The sequence below is a fragment of the Mytilus edulis genome, chromosome 1, assembly GCF_963676685.1.
Source record: "Mytilus edulis chromosome 1, xbMytEdul2.2, whole genome shotgun sequence".
NCBI classification, from domain to species: Eukaryota; Metazoa; Mollusca; class Bivalvia; order Mytilida; family Mytilidae; genus Mytilus; species Mytilus edulis.
In genome coordinates, this window is record NC_092344.1 from 70,134,264 (window position 1) to 70,161,013 (window position 26,750).

Below are 26,750 nucleotides of genomic sequence, written 5' to 3' on the forward strand. Positions count from 1 at the left end.
CAGTATACTATCCATGTCCATATATATTGAAGAAAAAAACAACCGTTACGGACCGACCATTTATCTTCAAAAGGGCGGTATTTTCTTTTTTTAATAAGAAAATTATTTTGTTTTTCAACTACTTTTTTTCTGAAAATAACACTATTATATACGGTATGCGGAAAATCAAATCATCTTGTTATCTGCTTGACCACAATATTTTTTTCTATAAAATTGGGGATCAAAATATTTATAGGAAAAAACAACATACCCTACACTTTTTTGAAGTTACATGGTCAATCCTTTAGTGTACTGATATTAGTAGTCATTCCTGGAATTATTTGAAAAATACAATTATAGATGCTAACGTAAATATTTTTTGATCAAAAAGACCGGAAATATGTCAGTGAAAAAAACAAAACAAATGTAATTGAAATGTAAAATGCCTATGAACGCTCTAACCATGCACGAGTGATTCTATTCATAAAAAGTGTTCGTGTAACAAAGAAAAAGTCCGTGTATCAACTAAAAAGTGTCCGTGTAACAACTACAATGTGTTCGTGTATCAGCTAAAAAGTGTCCGTGTAACACCCGTTAATGGACTGTTTTTCTATAGCTCTGCTGGGGGCAAAGTCGTACAATTTATTTTACAGGTTATCGCTTCAAATATATATAAGCTGGGTACAGAGATCTAATTAAAGATGCAACATTTTTGAAGAAACAGTGAAGAGTAAAGAAATGCGACAGTTGTAAAGAATCTGGAGTTTTATAATTTATTGACAAAAGACAGTTTCGATTACTCATAGTGACAAAAGACTTCTATTTTGTTTTGATAGAAGATAATTTATCCATTTATCAAAAATGCCTAAACTTAACTTTCTTATATATATTTTTTGTTGGTAAAAATAAACAAATGTGCTTTTAAAATCTGTTGGTCACATATTTCCGACTTGCAATTACGAGCTGGTTGTATACTTACATGTAGCCTCAAAAACATGCGTTGAACTCAAAATAAAAAAAGTCCGAGTCCGATGTTCAAAAAGGCCATATAGTTCAAAATCTATATCCAACTCAGGTCCAATTGCAAATTGCATACGTATATATGAATATATATTTGGACGTAAAATCAGTCATATTAATGATTTGCGTTGTCTGTTAGCTATATATTTTTTTTTAAATTTAACCAAACTGACAGGTAATATAGCATTTATATTCCAATATCCTGCTTCTATTAATGTTTGGGGAAAAAGTATTAGCTTGTCTAAATAGAAACCAACGTTGCATGAGTTTAAGGTTACTTTGCTGAAACAAATTGTTTCGCATTTCTAAACTTTACTTACGACCTTCTCTGTAGTATATTTGTATTTCTGTGATGTATGCAGACTCATAAGAAAATTCAAACATCCACCAAGCCGGCTGCGGGTTAGTGTCGTCATAACCAGTTGTGTGGGTACATAATATATTTTTGTTTCTATCTATAGAGAATGTATTTGATATAGGCGGCTCTATAGCTCTTATTGCTGGTGTTTTCACCTTATCCAACGATGAAATTTGTGAAGCTATTCCGTTAGGCGTAAGGTTCTCTATAAAAAGGATAATTCTTTTTTTAATCTAAATGACAATATAGCCTATAATCTATATTAAAAAAAAATGCGTACATGTATGCAAAGCTTGTTGTTCGGTGTGAGCCAAGGCTCCGTGTTGAAGGCCGTACATTGACCTTTAATGGTTTTCTTTTATAAATTGTTATTTGGATGGAGAGTTGTCTCATTGGCACTCACACCACATCTTCCTATATCTATAAGCTTGAAGTTATATCTATTTTCTAGATATAGTTGAATGACCTTATTGTTTTTGATAGAATGTTTTAAAAAATAAAAAAAGATCTAGAGCATTGTATAATGACATCTAGATATTTCTAAAGGTTGTTTCGTGGCTACTAAAGGATGTGTTCTCGAGTTTACTATAATCAATTGTGATAAATACTAGAACACACCCGCAACATCGCTGGTCCATAAAGAACATACGCCTAATTTTTATCAATGATTTTTAGTAATAGTTATCCCATTAGGACGCGATGTGTTAGTGTCAGATCATCCCGATGGTCGGAGGCAAGAAGGCGATCTGACACTGACACACCAAGTCATAATAGAATAACTATTTTACATCCCAGCTGTTATAGATTATATGAAAAAACATTTACAATTCATAAAATGTAGTTTAGAACGCCACACAACCATTATAATATACTGTATATATAACTACATGTATACAATACATTCCCTTTTTGACCCCAGAACACGATATTTAAGCAATTGTTATGTGAACCAACAAGAATAACTGAAAACAGTAAAACTTTATTAGATCATGTAATTGTTAACTCTGAAGACAGAGTCAGTCAATCGGGTGTTATTCCAATTGGACTAAGTGGTCATTTTATGACATATTTTACTAGAAAATTTGAGAGAAAAACAATTTCAGATAGTGGAGAAAATTTAATCAAAATAAGATCCACCAAAAATTATAATAAAGAGGACTTCTGTAAAAAATTAAATGATGCTAATTGGTCTGAATTATATTTATGTAGAGAAGTGAATGGAACTTGGGCAAAATTTAAAGATATTTTTACTTCTATTTTAAATGAAGCAGCTCCTAAAAGAGATATTAAAATAAAAAAACATACAGAGCCATGGATGACTTTTGAAATTATTGAACTTATTCAATAAAGAGATCTGCTTTTGAATATATATAAAAAAAACAAATAGTAAACACTTTTATTACGATTATTGTAAATGCAGAAATAAAACCCAGAGAGAGGTTAACAAAGCTAAGTCTTCATATTTTGAAAATAAAATAGAAGAAAATAAAAATAATCCAAAAAATATCTGGAAACAGTTTAAAAGTATGGGTTACAGTACAAAACAGAAGGAGAAAAGTAAAGTTGTACTTAATATAGATAATGAGAACTGTCATAACTCAAATACAGTGGCTAACTATTTTAATAACTTTTTATAACTATAGCTGATAATTTAGTACCAAAATTACCACCAGTTCCAAAAGTGTTTGATATTAAAACAGACATATTTAAAAAAATTTACAGCACTGTTTATTGTAATGATTTGAATTTTAAATTAAAACCTGTGACTGAAGAATATATTTTTAAACAGTTACAACTCAATCCAAGTAAAAGTACTGGATTGGATGGAATACCATCAAGGTTTTTAAGAGATGGCTCAAGTATTTTAACAAAGCCAATTACTTATATACTAGTTAACTTGTCAATAACTTCAGGCATAGTACCTGATGAGATGAAAACAGCTAGAATGGTCCTATATTTAAGAAAAATAGTAGACTGGATGTCGGAAATTATCGACCAGTCAGTATTTTAATTGTAGTTTCTAAAATTGTTGAAAGATCAGTATATTCACAACTTGAAAAATATCTGGTGGAAAATGATCTACTTTATAATTTACAATCTGGTTTCAGATCTGCTTATTCTACAGATACATGTCTTATACATTTGTTAGATCATATTAAAAATGAAACTGCTAAGGGACTTTATACTGGAATGATAATGTTAGATTTACAAAAAGCCTTTGACACTGTCGACCATCTTATATTGTGTAACAAACTACAAAAAATGGGTGTCAAATGTACTAAATGGTTTGAATCATATTTATGTAATAGACAACAAAAAGTTAGTATTAATGGTACTGAATCTGATTTAAGATATATTACATGTAGAGTACCACAAGGGAGTATTTTAGGACCACTTTTATTTCTATATTATGTTAATGACATGTCTATAAGTATTAGTAAAGACTGCAAAATTTATTATATGCAGATGATAGTACCATACTTTACTCTCATAAGAATCCAGAAGTTATATCGGAGAAACTGGGTAAGGAACTTGAATCTTGTAGCAAATGGCTGATTGATAATAAATTATCACTTCATTTGGGGAAAACAGAAACTATTCTGTTTGGGTCAAAACGTAAATTATCTAAAATTCGTAACTTTGATGTAACTTTGATCAGAACAATCAAGAAAGACTTTAGTAACTGTCAGCTTTAATTCAATGTCATTTTGACTATTCCTGTTCTGCATGGTATGCTGGTGTCAGCAAAAAATATAAAGATAAGTTACAAGTATTACAAAACAAATGTGTTAGATCTATAAAAAACACTGGATATAGATCAAAAGTTGACCATATTTGTTACGAATACGTTGGGTTTTGCATATGCAATAACCTCAAAATTGCCCGGGGCAAAAAAGACGATATTGATATTGTGCCCTGATTCCAAATGACGTCACGTCATTGCGTCCTTAACGACACTTTTGTGATACAAAATTTAAAATTTTACCTGTTATGTTTTATTAAATTGTAATAATTGAACTTTGTGTCTCTATTCTGCAGAACTCAGATATGTGATAAATAGATTATATCATGTCTTTTCCATATTGGCCCTGGTATCATCCCTCGACCCATATCGGCCCTCGGCTAAAGCCTCGATAAGTATAGATTATAACATGCCTTTTTCCATATTGGCCCTGGTATCATCCCGAGACTCCCATATCGGCATCGAGGCTTTAGCCGAGGGCCGATATGGGTCGAGGGATGATACCCGGGCCAATATGGAAAAGACATGTTATAATCTTTTTATCACATATTTAAGTTCTGCAGAAAAGAGAAAAAAGTTCAATTATAACAATTTAATGATACATAAAAGGTAAAATCTTAAACAATTTATTAAAAACGTGTCGTTCAGGATGCAATGACGTCACGTCATTAGGTACAGGGCACAATATGGATATCTCTTTTTTGCCCCGGGCAATTTTGAGGTTATTGTATATGCAAAACCTAAGGTATTCATAACAAATATGTGATAATAGGACTTATCCCACAGAGACAGTCTTCACTAAGATACTTCTAAAGTGCGGCGCTTATTTTTTAAAAATGGGGCGAGTTGATGAAAAAGTGGGGCGATTTGCCAGTTGGACGAGTTATCTGATTACCTTTGAATATGTTAAATTACTGAGAGTTTGTATCCAGTCGTCCTGGTGTAAGGGTTTGATATGTTGAGCTATATATGCGAAAGGTATTGAACCCTTCACATACAATGATTTTTCGTCCCGCTAGACTTTATTTCCCGTTTTCACAGCACAATAATTTGACTTTCACGTGTCACGCTTTCAGAAAATCGGCATTCCCGCATCACGCTTTTATTATACCACAATGAGACCCACTTGGTTTTCTCGATTGAATAGTTTTAAATTTTGATAATCCAAGTTCTATCATAGGTTATATGAGGTTTGCTCCTAAAAGTTGAGCTTACGGTTAAGCATAGAAATTAATGTTTACATCCTAGTCTTTTGCTCTATTATAGTTCAGTCATAACACGTCTCCATACTTTTTTTATTACCGCAAGCGATATGTTGGCAGTTTGATGAAGTCATATATGTTGACTAATGCATTGACGAATGTTAAGATAACTTCATGTTGAACTTGCTTTTTAATGAATACCAAAATAGTCTCTTGTGGGGAGTTGTCTCATTGGCTATCATACCACATCTTCTTTTTTTTTTATATAATACATGGCTAGAGGTAAAGTGGGAGGGTTGAGTTCTCATAATTCATGTTTAACCCCTTCGCATGTTTTTGCGCCTGTCCCAATTGCAAGTCAGGAGCCTCTGTCCTTTGTTTGTCTTGTATGATTTTTAATTTTAGTTGCTTTCATATATTTAGTTTTGTATGACGTTTATTATCACTGAACTAGTGGTTATTTTTGTTTAGGGGCCAGATGAAGCACGCCTCCCGACGCGGGACTTTATCGCTGTAATGAAGACCCTTTGGTGGCCTTCGTCTGTTTTCAGCTCTTTGGTCGGGTTGTTGTATTTGACACATTCCCCATTTCCATTCTCGATTCTATAGTTTTAATACTATTTAATTATGGACCAAGTATTGACGGTAATCGAATGTCTTCATCCAATATTCGTGTTTTCTTTTAATGATTAAAATATTCAAAAGTTAATCGTTCAATGACATAAAATTTAGACATGATTTTATGGAAAGTTTGGGCGCCCACAAACATGTTTATCCCCACCAAATTCTGTATATATTCATAGACTAGTTGCCATTCAATACTTCAAAGACTATTACCCTGGTGAATAGTTTTATAATCAGATTTTACGTACTTTTTCATACCAATTTTTCATTGAACAATATTGACTTCATTAACTATTCTGCTTGGATTTGTGAACTTGGCAATGTCAAAATCTAATATCGTAAACGGCATACTCTGTTAGTTTCTGTCTAATTGATATATCAATTAATTACCAGTCTAAGCAGTTATCAAAAACAAAAATAATCGGAACGCATTTTTAAAAGATCTAAAATAAAGTAAATGTATATGAGTCTGTCGTTGTCTTCATAAACTGTATTTGCTTTCAATGTACTTTAACTAGTATTTGTTATATGAACAGAAAATGTAACTAGTATTATTATACTAGTCTTGGTTGCAGTAAATATCTACAAACACAACACGGACTATGAATTTTTATGTGACATTTTTTCTTTCTTTCAGATAATGAATGTAGACTTTTTCAAAAGTCGGGTTGTTCAGTATATTAAAACACTTTATAATTGGTTATGAGTGTAAAAGCAAGTTTGTTATTATACATTATTCAAGCCGTTGTTTTTCTAATTTGAATTATTTTACATGGCCCTTTTTAATATAGATTGCCATGCTATATTGCTCACTGTTGAAGGCCCTACTTCATAACATTTACGTCATTTGGTCTCTGAGTGTTAATTGTCTCCTTGGCAATCATATCACATTTCTCTATTTCATATTGAGTTAAATCTGAAATAATATCTCTTTACCTTTAAGTACATGTTTGATTGGTGTAACTGAAAAACAAATACAATTTTCATTGACTTAACATTTTAAAAATGTAAAATGTTACAAGACAATTAATTCAACTTACTTTGGGCTGTAATTGTCAACAGAACAGTTGCGTGGATAAGCAGAACGAACGACATATCAGAAGTGTTGACATCCGCCAGGTGCAGTTAGAAATAATGTTAGTATGCTAAAATAAAATGAGAATACATGTTGTTAATTGATTAATTAGTCTTTGGAGTAACAAGAATAGTATTATTTTGGGAATTGCTGAAGGGGGGGGGGGACACAAGAAGAGAACCGATCCAGGCATATTGCAGAGATTCCCTATATATACATGCAATCAACCAAATTTAGTTTCCACAAAATTAAACCATCCCTCGGAATATAAAAAGCAATTGCTGTCTATTTTTTTAGGGAGATATGTGGCTTCATTGACGTATAGGCCGCAATGAAATAACAGATTTTCTTAAGTCGTTAAATCATTAAAAGACACTGTAGTAACTTTACAAATAATGTATCCTCAGTCAAAAGATCATTGTTGTCTATATATTTCCAATGACAATCAAGATAAAAGGGAGACAATAGCCTCAGGATGTATGGATTTTTAATACCGGTTTTTCATTATTGCCCTTAATTTTTTTATTTTTTAAATTTGGCAACATTTTTATTTTTGGGAATTTTTGGCAACATTTTATTTTTCCCCAAATGAACAAGGGTGAGGTGTTATTAACGCCCGGGTATTTGATCAATCAAATTGCAGGATTTTTGCTGCATTATTAATAAGCAACTTTATCATGGCATTAATTATCAAAGTACCTATTACATAAGTTATCACAAGAAACATATTCGCTAGACATTGGTACTCAAGTATAAAACTACAATAACAGTAAAATATGACTAGAATTTTCATTAAAAGCAAAGGGAAACTATTTTAGACTCTAAAACAGCACCATAAACAAGCTGCTGCTTAAGGTACAGCAGAAAATATCACGCTTAATATGTTCGAGGTAATATCGATGTTAATACATTGTATGTGTCAATTTAACCTTTTAGAGAGTTTATCTTTAAAAGAATAAAAACGCTAAAACAGTGAACTATAAAAGTATTAGCTTTAAGCACGGGTAATTTAATTGGGGCTTAAAGACAACACGCTGAAAGTCCAGCAGCAAATATCACATTGATTTTCAAGACACTCGCATATTTTAAATGTGATATAAAGAGATGACATGATTTGCACACGATTTGCACTTAAATGGCACTTTACTACTAACTTTTTCGTGTATTGTTGCGTTACCTAAAATTATTTTTATTAGTAGTTATTTCCCCTTATTTTTCTTTCATGTCTTAACATATTTTGTTTTGTAATTTACTTCCTATGTATTATGTTACTACATTTTGTACATGTTGTTTGAAATACATTTTTATTTCTTATAAAGGGTATACGCAACCATCCTTTGTCATTCTTTTTATTGAGACCAGACGTCAATTCTTTAAAGTATACCTAACGGGCATTGTTTTGAGGAGGCGTGTGTTTTAAATTTGTACGTGGCAAACAATTTGTTTTCAAATAAAATGGAAAGCAAACGTACTAGTTTTTCAATTACAAAAAAAAAGATGTTTTTAAACAGTTCTTTTTCATAACATGTATAATAGAAGCAAACTATTTTTAAAACTTTTTTTATGCAACTTTCGTCTCCAGGATATTTAGTAATCAAACAATATATTTTACAAAAGATCAACAATCAATCGCTCATACATACAAAAGATGATTGTTCGGTTATTTATTCAGTTAGGAAATATAGAGGGTAAGTTGTTATAATTAAACAATTGGTGATCAGTACCAATAGAGAGCCACAGGCACTCGACTCAGAAAAAAATTCCTATATAGTACCTTTATAAAGGTATATAGGAAAACAATTTCTGAGACGAGTGCCTGTGCAGAGAGTGCATTGTTGTATACTGTGGATTCATTTATTTTCGTTGATTAAGGAAAACTTGCATTTTCGTGGATATCTAATTTCGTTGCTTTGGCGAAGTCAGCATAGAATCCTATAGGAAATTTGTCATTCGCTGAACATTTAATTTCGTGGTTCACCTTTACCAGCAAAATCCACGGTATCCAACGAATAATAATGAATCCACAGTATCTTGAATACGATTTTTCCCGTAACCAGCCTAAATTTTAGTTTACAGACTAAGATTAGATCGATTGATTGTTTGTATTTTAACGCCATTTTTTGGGCTTTATGTGACGAACAGTTTTTATTGGTTGAGGAGTCTGGTGCCCGGAGAAAACCACTAACATTCGATAGGAAAACTGACAATCCTAGTTGAACTACATAGATATAGGAAGATGTGGTGTGAGTGCCAATGAGACAACTCTCCATCCAAATAACCATTTATAAAAGTAATCCATTATAGGTCAATGTACGACCTTTAACACGGAACCTTGGCTCACATCGAACAAGAAGCTACAAAGGGCCCCAAAATTACTAGAGTATACGTAAAACTATTCAAACGGGAAAACCAACGGTCTAATCTATATAAAAAACGAGAAACGAGAAACACCTACATAGACTACATGACCACCGAGGCCCTGACTAAGATTAGAGAAGAATTTAGGTTAAATTTATGAAAACTTCCGAAAGATTGCAAAGCGTTATATGTATTTTAAAGATATTACTTGGTTATATCCATCAACGTAAATAGCATATCATAAATAAATAACCCTTGAGTAAACTATTACCGTAATTGCCTAGCCGATTATAATGTTTCGTCCAGTAAAGTAACATATTGAGTAATGAGAGCTTAATATTAGAATATGAAGATATTCATTATAAATATTTTATCATTTTATTTCGACTACATGCATGATAATTTATTATAATACAAATGGGTTTTATCATAGCAAATATCATTTTTCAGAATGTCTGAAATATTATATATTAAAGTTAAGGTACAAACTTCATACAATATAGGTCCTCTTATCACCAAAGTTGCATAAGATTTAACGAGACAACTATTTTTCTATTGTGACTAGACTCGGGTCGTCTTTCCCTATGTAACCTTTTTCAATGTTAACTTACCGAATTAGATTAATCCCCGGGTTTGTACTAATATTAGCAACACGAAGGGTCTTACATTGGAAGCAGGATCTGCCTATCCTCTAAGAGCACATGAGATCATCACTGGTGTTTGCTGGGGTTCGTGTTGCTCAATGTCTGATTTCTATGTTGTGTTTTGTGTGTACTGTTGTTTCTCTTTTCGTCGTTTTTCATTCTTTGCCATGATATTGTCAGTTTGTTTTGACTTATGAGTTTGAATATCCATTTTTTGGGCTTTATGTGACGAACAGTTTTTATTGGTTGAGGAGTCTGGTGCCCGGAGAAAACCACTAACATTCGATAGGAAAACTGACAATCCTAGTTGAACTACATAGATATAGGAAGATGTGGTGTGAGTGCCAATGAGACAACTCTCCATCCAAATAACCATTTATAAAAGTAATCCATTATAGGTCAATGTACGACCTTTAACACGGAACCTTGGCTCACATCGAACAACAAGCTACAAAGGGCCCCAAAATTACTAGAGTATACGTAAAACTATTCAAACGGGAAAACCAACGGTCTAATCTATATAAAAAACGAGAAACGAGAAACACCTACATAGACTACATGACCACCGAGGCCCTGACTAAGATTAGAGAAGAATTTAGGTTAAATTTATGAAAACTTCCGAAAGATTGCAAGGCGTTATATGTATTTTAAAGATATTACTTGGTTATATCCATCAACGTAAATAGCATATCATAAATAAATAACCCTTGAGTAAACTATTACCGTAATTGCCTAGCCGATTATAATGTTTCGTCCAGTAAAGTAACATATTGAGTAATGAGAGCTTAATATTAGAATATGAAGATATTCATTATAAATATTTTATCATTTTATTTCGACTACATGCATGATAATTTATTATAATACAAATGGGTTTTATCATAGCAAATATCATTTTTCAGAATGTCTGAAATATTATATATTAAAGTTAAGGTACAAACTTCATACAATATAGGTCCTCTTATCACCAAAGTTGCATAAGATTTAACGAGACAACTATTTTTCTATTGTGACTAGACTCGGGTCGTCTTTCCCTATGTAACCTTTTTCAATGTTAACTTACCGAATTAGATTAATCCCCGGGTTTGTACTAATATTAGCAACACGAAGGGTCTTACATTGGAAGCAGGATATGCCTATCCTCTAAGAGCACATGAGATCATCACTGGTGTTTGCTGGGGTTCGTGTTGCTCAATGTCTGATTTCTATGTTGTGTTTTGTGTGTACTGTTGTTTCTCTTTTCGTCGTTTTTCATTCTTTGCCATGATATTGTCAGTTTGTTTTGACTTATGAGTTTGAATATCCATTTGGTATCTTTCGCCACTCTTTCTATAAATGTTTTTTTCTGCATTAAAAATCCAAATATATGATAGTTTTCGTTTCAATTTTCAAGTCTTATAATGATGAACGATATTTTCCAAAAAATCTCTTCAAGATAAATATATAAAAGCCTTTTGAAATTAGACTTCGAAACGGTTACTTCTTGAAACGAACCACTCTACGGACCAAGCTTGCAGACGATTAGTTTTACAACATGTATGCACTTTGTAATGAAAGTTACATCCCAGCTCCTTTGTTCTACCAGGGGTGATCTGAGCCGGATCATTCATACCAGATCACCCCAGCTTGAGTTTTTTTGATTTGTGTGCTTTCTGTTGTTCTGTAACATTTTGGCGGGAATGCATAATCCTCAATAAAACTTAGAATTAATTATTGAGCGACACACTTTCAAAATTTATGAAAAAAAAATCAAATGTCTATGCTGGGACTCGAACTCGAGACCTTTAGTATATCAACCCACGACACATACCCCTAGGACAGGACAACTGGATATCAACTGTCAGTAATTTAACATATTAATAAAGGAAGCAGATATTTTCATAAATGGGGGCGAGTAGACAGACCTTTATTCAGTGGTATTTTAACCCTTTTCATGAATAAGGCAAGTTGTCAGACTGGTTGTTCATTGGGATTTTTACCCTTTTTCATAAGTGGGGCGAGTTTGTAAACAAGAGTTAGGCATTTTTTAGAAAGTGGCGAATAAATAGTTTTATATGTAAGGGGGTCATAAAGGGTATATATTAAAAAGAAATATATAAAATAAAAATAATGGTTGTGTGGCGTTCTAAAGTAGATTTTATGAATTGTAAATGATTATTCGTCTTATATGTAATACTGTAGCTGGGATGTAAAATAGTTATCCCACTCGGACTTGATGTGTCAGTGTTAGATCACCCTCTGGCATCCGTCAATCGGGGTGATCTTACACTGACACACCGCGTCCTCGTGGGATAACTATTACTGAAAATTGTTCGAAGACTTATCACGATAAACGTTTGCTACGTTCAGATGTAAATACTACCTAGGGCACTCATTTGATAGCATTAAAATAACATTTTACATAGTGTTTCCAGAGAAATAGAGCGAGGCCTTTGTTTAAATCAACTACTGAGTACACCTTCATTGATTTTCTTTCAAGTTTCATATGTTTATTGTATTGTGAAAGTATCTTTTAGAAACCTGTAAAAGGAGTAGCCCCAGTAGGACCCCTTTTTGGTCCCGAACTAAAGCAGTTTTACAAAAATGTTAAAATGTAAACTTTCAGCTATTTATTGGAAAGTAGAATACTTCTGTAACATAAATATGTGTTGTATTTGGCAATACAATGCACATGTATCGAGGAATAGCATTATGCAGTCATGCAAAATTACTGAAATCTTCACATTTAAGCTAATTTTTAGACGGTTTTCGTCTCAGAAGAGCATTTGCATTAATCAAGTATTTGCTGGCGTATCCGTATCGACGTATCGTTTAACATGTATATGAGGGAAGGATAAATTAAGTCAAGTTGGTTCCGATGAAAATATTTTATAATGCATTTAATTTTAATTGAGATCGGGGTAAAATCATTATTGTAAACAAATCTGGTCGATACGTATACGTCGATCCGTGCAGGTATCCAGATACGTGAATAATGCAAATTTACAGACGTATCAACCGTATCGTATACGTTGACGTATACGTTGACGTATCCGCATCTGCAGATATATCAAAATTATTATGTGATCTCGAGCTTATTAATAAGATCATGCTTCATTTAAAAAAAAAACCTAATTGAAATATCTTCGAAACAATCAAACATACACTTTCAATATGTGGGATAGTGGTGTTTTGTAAAAAACACAAGGGGTTATATCAACTAAGTTTACATGCCCTTTAAAATGAGCCAATATGGGGTAGGTACACGATATTCGCACACAATCCTTTAATAATCTAGTTAAAAAAATCAAGATCTTACATGAATAAACACAAAAAAATCAAATGTACTACTTATATACATGTAAGGAACTTTGAATATTGTTCATTTGCGATTTTAATATAAAAGGTAATAGAAAAGTACTGAGTATAACTCTATATGTCAAATAACAATTTGGTTCTACCTTATGGAAAGCCAACGGGGTCAAAATTCTTAATTCGTAACTTGTCAATTCGTAACTTGTAACTGTGTAATTTCTAAATTGTTAATTCGTAAATTGTTAATTTGTAACTTGTTACTGTGAAATTCATAATGCTTAATTCGTAAATTGTCTATTTGTAACTTGCACCTTTGTAGTTTCAACATTCTTAATCGGTAACTTGTCAGTATGTTACTTGTAACTGTGCAATTTCATAATGCTTCATTCGTAAATTGTCGATTTGTAACTTGTATCTTTGTATCAAAATTCAACATTCTTCATTTGTTAATTGTCAAATTGTAACTTGTAGATTTCAAAATTCTTTATTGGTAAATTGTCTTTTTGTATATTGATGTTTTGTAACTTGTAACATGTGGACTTGCCGATTCGTGAATTGTCGATGTGTGAAATGTCGAAGTGTTAAATGTCATCGTTGTATTATGCTAACGATCATTATGACGACAGATGGCGCTCGGCTTCTTCTTCTGTGTATAAGCCTCCTGTAAGTAGGAGCACCGCCAAATGGAGTACATACCAAAGGAGTATAAATCAATTATGTACAGCGCATACATATAAAAGATAACAAATAGATAAATACATAATAAGATTGTTTGTTTTATATGGCATGTATAAAAGGGACTCGGTTTTATATTGAGGTAACCTCGTATAAACATGTTTGTTTACTGTACTGGTCACCAAACCTGCAATGAGGTGTGTCACTTCCTTTATTAAGGTATATAGATGTGTCGCTGGAACGGGCTTCCTTATCAACTTCGCAAATATATTATTGTCACTTGGCAAGAAATTTCTACTTAATATTTAACCGGGTCAAAACAAGACTAAAAACATGAAATATAAGACGGTGCTGGAAAAATACTAATATTGTCCTGGGCCCTCAAATTAGGATTCAATGTATAATGGCAGAAATGGTTTGACAACCATCAATCATTTATATTATAATCTCAATATTAAAATTTCAGAAAAGAATGTAATTATCTAATGATATGTTTTAATACAAGAAACAAATGGACGAACAGTCTTTATTTATTTGGCTCCTGAGTAATGAACATAAATCAGGAATCTGATGTACAGTAGTTGTTTGTTTATGTAATTTAAACGTGTTTCTCGTTTCTTGTTTTTTTTTTAATATATATTAGACTGTTGGTTTTCCCGTTTGAATGGTTTTACACAAGTAATTTTGGGGCCCTTTATAGCTTGTTGTTCGGTGTGAGCCAAGGCTCCGTGTTGAAGGCCGTATTTTGACCTATAATGGGTTACTTTTATAAATTGTTATTTGGATCGGGAGTAGTCTCATTGGCGCTCATACCACATCTTCCTATATCTATAAAAAAAAATGTTTAATGATATCATATAAGTTTTTTGTAAAACAAACTGAATGAAAAAATATTTTAAATGAGCCACTTAGTTAATGTATACTATATATCAAAACTGTGTTGAATATGCACTATTTTGTAATTAAATCTAAAGGAACCAGAAAAACTAATCGAGGCCCTAAAATTTGAGATATTGTCAACCGGAATGCGAGAAAACCGCATATATTTTAATGGTCAGGTCAATAATGGGATATCATATCGTCAATAGTATGGGACCAGTTCAAATCTACAACCATCAATAAGCTTGAAAGGATACAGCGACAACCTGTGAGATTTATAACAAGAGAGTACAAATCCAGAGAAGTTGGTTGCGTCTCAAACACGCTCACCAAACTGAAACTACAGGACATACAGACATGACGCTCAAGTCAGAAGCTAATATTTCTGTACGAGGTGGTCGCAGTGCTATAGAACCAGACAATTTTAAAAAAAAAGCTCGTCCAAAAAGAACACTAAATTGCTGCCAAGGGCCCGATTTGACAATTATCAGTCAAGAAATGTTGTGAACAAACATGCAGATAAAAAACTACACGAAATGTTTTGAGATCTCAACGAGTAAAATACAACAATACTCTAACTCATTTTTCGTATAAACAGTATTCGAATAGAACCAAATTGAAGAAGCGTAGTGCGTATACACCGAGCGTTGACAGCCGTTATGAAACTACTCTCGTGCATCGTCAATACATCGACGGCGCTCTCTCTACCGTTGTATTAAAGCCGATATTTGTATCCAAAACGTTCTCCTACAGATACAGATCTAAAAGGATCATGATACAAGATCGAAATATACTAGGTGTCCCCTCTATATATTTTGTAATGACCATGATCGTTAAACTATGAAACTGTTTATTTTTTACTACACGCGTCACCTACACTAATTTGAGAATGGAGATGGGGAATGTGTCAAAGAGACAACAACCCGACCATAGAGCAAACCACAACCGAAGGCCACCAATGGGTCTTCAATGCAACGAGAAACTCCCGCACCCGGAGGAGTCCTTCAGCTGGCCCCTAAACAAATATGTATACTAGTTCAGTGATACCGGACATCATACTGAACTCCGAATTATACACAAGAAACAAAAATTAAAAATCATACAAGACTTTGTTTAACAAAGGCCAGTGTTTTTTTGAAATCTCAAACCCCCCTTCTTATACTCCCACTTTTAAACAAATTGACGCCCTCTCCCTATGACTTGTCAGAGAAAAGATCTTGCCATATCGCCCCAACGAAGTTGCGGAGGGTGTAATGTTTTGACCCGTCCGTCTGTCTGTCTGCCGTACCGTCCGCACGTCAGTCCATCGGTCCTGTTTCTTGTCATCGCAACTCCTCTCAAACCACACAACATAATTTCATGATAATAAGGACATACTAATCGACAAGAAATTACAATTCATTTTTTTTCTAGAAGTTACGCCCCTTTGAACTTATGTACTTTGATATACCTCTGCAACAGTTTGTCATCGCAACTCCTCTAAAACTACACAACAGAATTTCATGAAACCTTGTAGATAATAAGGACAAACTATGTAGATGTACATATCGACAGGAAATTATGATTCATTTTTTTTTCTTATACAACTTTTTTTTCTTACAGTTATTTTATTTTTCCAGTGACAATGTAGGGACGTGGGGCATGTGAGCGCGCTCACTAAGGTTCTTTAATTTTATTTCTCCACGAATATATTTGCACATTATTTTGGGTTTCAAATTGGCCAAAGGAGTATGTATTTTTGGTCATTTTTAGAGTAAAATGATAGCCTGGGATCCTGGCTGACTGCTCGACAGAAGAGCCAGGCGGAATACAACCTGGTTTGTCAGTAGGATATTAGGATGTTACGAATTCATTGCAAATGATTTTTTATTTTATATTTGACATGCAAAGTAAACAAAAAAATTAGGTATATTGATTAACATCGTGAATCATTTCAGTTAATTAACGATTGACAACATGTTAGATTTAGTAAGGTTGCCGGGCTATAAGGAGGTGTGGCACCAGGTGGGGTTCACATCGGGAGTACGGGGCTTTTGAGATCGAGAAATTCGTGAATATTTTGGTCTTTCTGGTTGTACATTTTTATTGTAGGAAATCTGGTAACGGCAATTTTTAAGCTTCTTTTCCAGAAAAATTCAGTAGGCATATATATTAATACATAAAATTGAGAATGGAAATGGGGAATGTGTCAAAGAGACAACAACCCGACCATATAACCGACAACAGCAGAATAGAATATATATGTCAGCCCTTTCCTGTCAGAATAAAATAGTCCCATAATAGTATTTTATTATTAATAGAAATCGTTTATTACTAGTACCTGGGGTTTTCAGTAATGATGTAGCCTTTTAAAGCCGACTATATGGTGTACGGTTTTGTCATTGATGAAGGCAGTAGGCTGCCTATAGTTGCTTACATGGACTTTAATTGTACTTCGCGTTGGTGGATAGTTGTCTCATTGGCAATCATACGGTTTATTACCACATCTCCTTATTGTATATACCTGAATAATCCAGTCGTAATATTCCACTGACCAACGACTATTTCAGTAACCTCGTAATTAAAAGAGATCAATTATTTTAAGGGACTGAACTAGTCGGGATGTTTTTTTTATATAATTTCCGAACGAAATTCCACGTCAGCAATAAAAATAAAACTGGGATCCTGTAAACATGCAATTTTTTTTAGCTTTTTTTAGACGCATTTGCTGTAATTAATGGATTAAAATTACTTATGTATATATTCCACATGGAGGTACTCCGACTTACAGGAGGATTATACACCGAAGAAGAACCCGAGCGCCATCTGTCGTCATAATGATCGTTAGCATAATACAACGATGACATTTAACACTTCGACATTTCACACATCGACAATTCACGAATCGACAAGTCACATGTTACAAGTTACAAAACATCAATATACAAAAAGACAATTTATCAATAAAGAATTTTGAAATCTACAAGTTACAAATTCAATTTGACAATTAACAAATGAAGAATGTTGAATTTTGATACAAAGATACAAGTTACAAATCGACAATTTACGAATGAAGCATTATGAAATTGCACAGTTACAAGTAACAAACTGACAAGTTACCGATTAAGAATGTTGAAACTACAAAGGTGCAAGTTATAAATAGACAATTTACGAATTAAGCATTATGAATTTCACAGTAACAAGTTACAAATTAACAATTTACGAATTAACAATTTAGAAATTACACAGTTACAAGTTACGAATTAACAAGTTACGAATTAAGAATTTTGACCCCGTTGGCTTTCCATACTACCTGAGCACAAGTTCATCCACAAACAAATGATTTTACCGTATTCGCTCATCTCATTCATGCATAAACTGTTCCAACTATCCAGAATATCTTTAAAAGTCGGGTTACATATTCCACAAAAACTCAAAATAATTTTCCTAATTGTTTTGTAAATTTCTGCATTAGATATTAATCAGTCGCCCATTTGCATTATTGAAACTACATAAAATTAGGCTCGGGATCACATATTGTTTTTTGGTAAATCTGTAGATGCGGATACGTCAACGTATAAGATACGGTTGATACGTCTTTAAGTGACTGACCTCTAATGGAAGTGGCAGCATTTGACGTGTTCAGTCTTAAAATATTCAAATATAGTTGATGTACTTGATGATAATACAAAACATTTAAAAAGGTTGAGGATGAACACGAACGCGACTTTTTTTTCAATTTTGACAAAAAAGACATAAGAAACGTGACATTCTATGGCATATTTGATAGATTTTTAATTTTTTATAGCTTGAAATCGAGCGACTATTTATAGGTTAGACAATACTTGGTCATGTTTTATGAAGATTTGAGCCCAAGGCGAAGCCGAGGGCTTAAATCTTCATAAAACATGACAAAGTATTGTCTGACCAATTTAGAACATATTCCCACTTTCGAGTGACCTTACAAAACTATCCTTTCCCATTGTAATATCAAACCTAAATAAGAGTTCACTTTTTATAATGAACTAAATATAAAAACATAGGTAATGATCATTTCAATGGATGAAATGAAATGGCACTGACATAGTTTGTGAAGGATAAATTGTTTCACTTCTGCTTAAGGTAAAATTTAATACTTATATATCTTTCGAATTTTCTTATTATAAAAAGCAACACAATGTTATATAAATCCCCTTTTTAAATTTTGATTTTTTTTATGAATATAAAACTCTCTACATATGAATATTTGAATTCAGACCATTCAACATTAAATGCTTACTTTTTATTGATACATTTCAGTGTTTTGTGTTTACCCGAAAACAATCCTTTGCTTTATATATCAGCAATCTGGCATTGTGGTTTTTTTTTTTTAAAGAAAAAGAAAATATTTCCCTCAAATGTAAGGTATATAAATTAAATAAATTATCATTTTATTTATCCTTTACCATTTGTTTTGTGTATTCTATATGTGTACATGTACCATTGGAAAATGCATGAAATTTTGCAAAATTCTGAATGTTTTTATTTCAATCTTTGCTCTTTCATCTTTAATCAGTAGGCTATTTTTCCAAGGAAAATGCCTTATGGGATAGTACACTTGGTTAGTGTAGCTATTACATGTAAGAGTTCACTTTCATAATTAACTGACAATGAAAAGTCATTCATGTATAGCATTTCATAGTGCATGGAAAACCATGTACTATGAAAATTAGAGGGCAAAGAACTGACTTTTCATTGGACGAGAAGGGGTGAGTATGTTCTAAAATGACTTAATCAGTTCAATTTTTTACATAAATTAAGTGAATCGACTGAAGAGGTGTTTAAAAAGGTAAAAGATCTTTCATCAGATGTACCTGAAATTTTAGGCAAAAATTCGCCCTTACCGGGACCTACTCCTTTTGTCACATGTATACTTGAAAGATATTGTTCAAATTATCATTCTGTTAATTTTGCAGTTGACCATTTTTTTTTAGCAATAAATACAAAACGAAGATGTGAAGATATGACTGGCAATGAAACAACTCTTAACAAAAGACCAAACGATACAAAGATTAACAGCTATAGGTCGCCGTACAGTCCTCAACAATGAGCAAAGCCCATACAGCTTAGTCAGCTTTTGAAGGCCCGAAATATTAATCGTAAAACAATTAAAAAAAAACTAACGACCTCCTCTTTGAACAAAAAATGAACGAAAAGCAAATATGTAAAGCAGCAATAAACGACAACCACCAAATAACAGGCTCCTGACTTGGGACAGGCACATACATACAGAATGTGTGGGGATACCATATGTTAGCGGGATCCCGACCCTCCCCATACTGGGACAGTGGTACATCAGTACAACATAAGAACGAACAATAAAAATCAGTTGAAAAAGAAATACATCTTACATAAAAATAGAGTGGACCTGGACGTGTACTTGTACATCTCAACAGAAAAAAGACACTAAGTACATATCTGACAGTAATCGCAGTTACCGATAGCTAGTTCAACTAATAAAAAAAAATCATGCATGTACAAAATATAAGGCTTAAGCCATTTCGGAACGTTAAGTAACCAACAACCAATCAATAATTAAGACTCATACATTTGTACGTACTACTCAAACCTACGAGCTGTTCTATATGTTAATAGATCTCTTAAAATGTCGATTTAACGGACTTCAAGTCCTCGATAAACCAAATGAATTTCTGTGTAAGTTGCTAATATCTTAATTAAAATTATACATGAAATTAACGTTACTACTAAGTAAACATATTAATTCTTTCTTTCGTAAATGTGAACAGATATTAACATATATAATTATAATACTTTTCAACGGACGTACCTTGCATCCGAAATACCGTCCCAGTAATTAACAATATCAACTAGGAAGTATATTTGTTCGTTATCCGGGTGACTGGAAATATCAAATTAAATAACTTAAACCAACCAAGCATAGGATTTGTTTACTGCCTTTTGTATACTGACAGTATATGTGCGTTTAACTGAGGTGTTTAAATTTTTTTTTAAAGTTAGAAAATAATTACTACACAATTCAGAAAATCAAAGTCAATATTTGAAAAGCACTAAGATATATTTATTTGCATCTTGAGAGCATAACACAGTTTTAAATAATTACGGAGAAGTACTGAAAGCAGATAGATTCATGTTGCGTCAAAACATTAAAAAAAATTGAGCATAATTGTCTCCCCTTTCCACCTTTTAAAGGAGGACAAATGTACTTACTGTATACTGTTTGAGTGTACCTGTATAACTGGAGTTTTAACATAAAGGCGGGCAGCTTTTAACTTCCTCATGTTTGTATTGTATTAAGCTGAACACATGCTAGATTGCATGTATTTAAAGCTTTTACATGTTTGGTCATCGTGTAATTTACATTGTTACACTCTATAGTGACTAGGTAAATGATTATATGAATTACTTATTAATAAGCTTTAAAAAAAGGCGAGAAAAAAGGCTTGTTACAGTGGCGCATCTGCACCCTTATTCTTTTGATTTTATTCTAGAGTATCATGGCTTTAGTAGGGCTCCAACATCGCATTTCAAAGGAGGAAATCGTCGTTGCTATAATTATAAAAAAGTTTTTATCATACATGTATACACGGGAGGGTTTATTTTGTTTTGTTTTTTTTTGGGGGGGGGTTGGGGTTGAGCGTATAGAACCATTCCAAATTAATACACAGTGACTGTCATTGCAGACAAAACCAAAATATGAATTCTCTAAACTCATACTGGCACAAATAAATACCACAATTCCTGGTGTGATTTGACTTGAGAAATAAAAAGATAACTGTCTTGGTCGTTTAATTAAAATAATAATAAAAAAAAAAATGACCAGACGCACTTCATCTACTCGTTTTAGTGAGGTTCTGGTCGAAGAAATATAATTGAACCCGTGTAGTCTTATATTGTATATAATAATGAAATCTGACGTTTATGAAGATTAATTTTATGTATGTAAATTGAACTCAGTTTACTACTTACTTGAGTGATAATGTGTCTCTACAAGTGTATGAGGAAGAAAAAGGGAAACAATTAAGAAGATGTTTAACAACAATAGGAAACGGAAGCCTAGTTGACATGTTTGTTTAGTAAACGTTATACGTATGTTACACAGTAAATTACATAGAATAAAATAAATGTGACAAAGACATGAAGGATCCAGACATATTGTTGTTCTCTCGTGCCTACAGCATACTAATTGCAAACCAAATTGTGGTTGGATGGGTGTGGGGAGGTGGGGGGGGGGGGGGTCAAGATTTAAAAATAACTACTCTTACTCTAGTCCGGAACATCGCTAGTACTGCAGTAGTTGCCGTATGTCATATCATGTTTTTAACTGAATTCGTTGCTAATGGCTTTTTTTGTTAAGATAAATTGTTTGAGACAACCAATTTGAAGATCAAATCAGATATGAATAAAATTGAGAATTGAAAGTTGAAGAGCATAAATTTCTGAAAATTCTCAAAAGTTGTGCCTAATACGCATTAGGTAAGCTATGCATACGAGGGAGACATCTAAGTGTTTTATAAGAAAATATATATAACAATCATACACAAAATTAAATAAACATTAAATTTACAGAGAATTAGAATGAAAGTAATATTGCATTATAAAACAATTCAATAAAGTGTGCTGACGGTTTGGCATGCTACTTGAGAGGAAGAGATGAAAACACCTAAATACTATTTAGTGGGATTTGTCACATGTATAAATATACCCACGTCCATTTGGAAAGAGAGATTATATCTAATATCTAGAGTCGGAAAGTATCACGATCTCTGTATGACAGCGAACTCTTGCAACAATGCATTGCATGATCACCATGGCATGCATGTTGCTAGGCGAAATCTTGACTCCCTTTTTTTCCGGTCTACAGACTTTGAGAACCTTCTAATTCTGTTATTCTTTCTTTATTTTGTTTTCGTTCTTAACATGCATCCTTTGGTGACAAACCGTCAACCAGCAACGCTGTAACGATTATGAGAGTCTTAACACATGTATTGATCTTATAGAATGCTGTCCGTGTGGTGGAAAAAAATGTTGCACACAGATTTATCATTCACAAGGACTTACAAGTAAGTAAAATAAAAGTCACGTATTCTTTAAAGCAAATACTTCGAGACTTGCAAAACAATATATATAGCATTGATTTTAATGCTGTTTTCACAAATGTTATACAAACTATAATACGTTAAACTCTAAGAATAAAATGTAGATTATTGTAACCCTATTGTAGAAGTGGATTGTTCCATTTCAGAAATATAGAGTATCACAGGCGTCAAAGTGTTTTAAAAAATAGACGTAAACAGGTTATTAAATACTTGCATCAGTAAAAATGTACTTGTAATTCATATAAATCGTGTTGTTTTATGAATGAATTGAACTGTATACTATATTGATAACCACATACACATGTACGTCCATTGAATCCTTGCACCGCAGTACATACACCATAAAGCGGGCTTTGTACATGTAGCATGCATAAATGCAGCTCAATATTTTGGAATGAAACCTTATATTTAATGTCTTTTGTAGGGAGAGTACCACGTGGAGAATTCTGGCAACAAAGCACTGAAAGATCAGTGTTGACTGTTACAAAACGCAATCTTCTTTTCTATGTCCCGGTTTTCAGATTTTACAACCTATTTATTATACGTATTTGTTTTCGATTTAAACATGCATCCGTACTTGGCAAAAATAAATCCAGGATACCATGAAACTAGGACTATGTACTGTTTGTTCACTGAAAACTTCATAAAACACTAATGGAAGTGTTTCTCATTTTTAATTTCTTTTTAAAATTAGCTACAATAAGCGTAATGGTATCCTTACTCTATGTAAAATTTATATCAGTTACCAAAGTTTTTAACATTGATTTTTGCTGATACTAATGGAAAGCATAATATAAAATAAAACTGAAAAAAAATGCTGACAGTTTTCCTAATATATATACATGGATAGTGCATTTTATCTGTACAGAGTACGTTAAAAAGTTAAGCAGGCACACATTATCATTAAAATCAGTTACAAAACATACAACATGGAAAAATCAGTGACCGAGTATGTCAATGATAAACAAAAATAAAGTGGAAAATGTATACAAGTATATATATACCATACAGAAACTTCAAGCAAAATATAGCAAATAAAATCTAGATAATATACTCAAGAAATAATACATTCATATTTATATCTGTCCTTTTACTATACCGATATCTGATATCTGCGAGAGAGCAAACATCCATTGAGGTAAAATAATAAGTCAAATATAAAACCGGCATGTATTTATCTATTCAGAGTTATATTGAATGTGTAAGCGTCAACGAAATAATTAAAATTAATGTGATTGATAACTTGGGATTTAACTTTGTTTTACACCAGAATAAGAACAGGGATGTACAGTTCAAACAAATTCAGCAAGCATGTCCTGTTCAGTGTTTATATGTACTTTTCTAAATATATGATGATTCCCTCTTTTAATTAGATACAACCCTAATGGGACCAAGAATGTCCAATTTCAGTCGTGGATAATAGACACGATGTCATTTACATATGATTAAATTGGTTTTATCTTATAAGATGACAAAAATGTCTAAATCTGTCCATATAATGCATCAAATAAGAAAAAGGAAAAATCAAATCTTTAATGAAATTTTACGTATATGCAATATTTTTTTTTTCATTCACTGATCGGAACTATCGGGCGGACACAGTAAATGGATCCCAATGTCGGACCATCATTTAAACTTACCCATTTGAAGTTTTTGTCTGTTTAGTTAACTTTGTGTAGGTGTTAAGTTCAATGTATGCATTAAACATGGAAAGCTTTAGTAACCTAAATTCTTGATCACAGATTTCTAGATTAAATTAATATATTTCAGTATAGACGAAAGAATGGTTTATAATTCATGTGGTATACCCCTGAACCTGGGTCGCAATTTCAAGCGTGTTGATATCGGATATCCTTAGCTCTATGGTCCGCAAATTGTCAAAAAATATCATAAGGACCTAAGAGCTACGATTCAGCAGATAATTTAACAAATGAATAGAGTATGACTACAAAAACAGATGACTGTGTGATTCATAAAGACTTTAAATGAATGCATGTTTGAGTGATGTTTATATAAAAATCTGTTATATAAAAAGTAAAAACAATAAAAACAAAAATAAAACAACGTATAATTTGGACTTATCCACTTGTTCTATTTGAATTTAAAGCTTTTAAACTGTAATAATTTTATCTCCATGTGCAAGTTATCTAGGAACATTCAGATATATATATACATATAAGAGTTTCACATCACTAACAATTTGCATATACCGAGTCTATTTCCTCTAAATGTTCCTTGATACACTTGTAGATATATTCATACTGATCCTATAATAAGAAAGAAATAATCAGCCATGTAGTAAACAAAACGTACTATTTAGATGATTGGAAATATTTTTGGAACAATTAAACGGCTGATATGCTCTCAAGTCACTGTTCAAAGTGAGGGTTAGTCTCTTTAAGTGATTGTCCATTTCATTTTTGAATATACGAATGGAATTTTCGGAAGTGTGTCCCAATCTGGAGCATCTTTTTTTCCCTTTTTCTGTAAGGTTTATGCTGTTCAAGTATTGTTTGTATGTATAGTTGTAGATATGTTCATGTTAGGACAACAAAACGTTTATTTAAAAAAGAATTACATGTTTTACCTCGATTACATTGATAGCTCTGTATATTTAGATAAATCTGATTTGTTCATTAATTTGTTATTTTAAGGTGCTCTGAAACGTATTTATAATATTTAAAATGTACACAAAAAAAACTTACTAGTTTCATAAAAAATTCAGGGCGTCTAACTTGCATTGCTCTAACCATTTGAAAAACATCTACTTCATCGTCTATCTCCATTTTTTCTAAAGCAAGATATAGTGCAACAAAAAGTCCACTTTTAGTGCACCCATCGCTGTAAAATAGTAATAATTATAATGATTCACGTTGTTCCTATAACCAGAAATAGTAGTAACATAAACATTGATAAATTAAAAATAGCTAGAATTAATACAAGTTATTTACAATCGTATCCGTATCGGTATTTTAACATCCTGAAGTACATGTATCCCAGTACACTAGAGGCGCAGTCTCGTGGTGTGCAGGTAACTTAAGGGTGTTAAAAGTACTGAAGATTGTTAAAATATCTTTGTGTACTGATATGGACGTAGATAACGAATGTATCTCTGGTCTCCTTCCGAATCCGGCGATTTTTCGGAAAATTCGAACACAAAGTGTTCTTTAAAACAGTGTGATTGAAATATAGGAATGTGACATATTTTCCACGAGGTGTAGGGACCCTGAGATGGAGCACTAGAAGTAGTCAAGTATGAGACGTTTTTTTATTCCAGACACACAGAAACTGGAATAATAAAATTTGGCGCTCATTATTGCGAGCGTTGCGTCATTGTTTTGTAGATTATATTGTTGCAGTTATATGCGATGCCAGTGTTTTGTATTTTGTTATAATATAGTTCAGTCGGAAACCCGGTTGAAATAGAACAAAAGAATCGAAGCTCTTTGTTAGAGAAGGCACGAAAAAAGTTTACTGTAATGTTTACTATAGTGACAAAAATTTTAAAAGTTAATAGAAACAAACAAAATTACAATTTTCTTCTCAATTACAAAGTGTTTTATTTTAAAAACACCATTTGCATAAGTTTTCAATTGATTTAGTACATAGTTAAGCAGAACAGTTAGATATCAAGTCGACGACATGGGTATCTTTCAAGTTGGATGTAGAAAATGCATAATCTCCGATTTTTTTTTACCACGGACGGAAAACAAATCAATCTATTAGTTCAGTAATTTTCGTGTCTGCCCTTCCATTGTGTGACTCAAGAAAAAATTCCCAAAAATGGGTAACAATTGTATCGA

The 26,750-nt window shown here is 32.6% G+C and overlaps 2 protein-coding genes across 3 annotated transcripts in view; both read right to left on the bottom strand.

Moving 5' to 3' along the window:
* The window catches only part of LOC139488342 (receptor-type tyrosine-protein phosphatase epsilon-like), a 75,153-nt gene extending 54,369 nt beyond the window's left edge, over nt 1–20,784 (bottom strand). The window contains exons 1-3 of one of the 2 annotated variants that reach the window (XM_071273875.1): nt 20,658–20,784; nt 6,967–7,071; nt 1,320–1,562 (exon numbers count right to left, since the gene is read on the bottom strand). In XM_071273875.1, the coding sequence (XP_071129976.1) occupies nt 1,320–1,562; nt 6,967–7,021 (298 nt within the window). In that variant the 5' untranslated portion in view covers nt 7,022–7,071; nt 20,658–20,784. The remainder of the gene's footprint in view (nt 1–1,319; nt 1,563–6,966; nt 7,072–20,657) is intronic. The other variant, XM_071273883.1, reaches the window with a different exon arrangement.
* A 2,818-nt stretch (nt 20,785–23,602) lies between these two features.
* The window catches only part of LOC139488357 (receptor-type tyrosine-protein phosphatase T-like), a 68,870-nt gene continuing 65,722 nt past the window's right edge, over nt 23,603–26,750 (bottom strand). Inside the window, exons 30-31 of the mRNA XM_071273891.1 lie at nt 25,653–25,788; nt 23,603–25,214 (exon numbers count right to left, since the gene is read on the bottom strand). Of these exons, the coding sequence (XP_071129992.1) occupies nt 25,140–25,214; nt 25,653–25,788 (211 nt within the window). The 3' untranslated portion in view covers nt 23,603–25,139. The remainder of the gene's footprint in view (nt 25,215–25,652; nt 25,789–26,750) is intronic.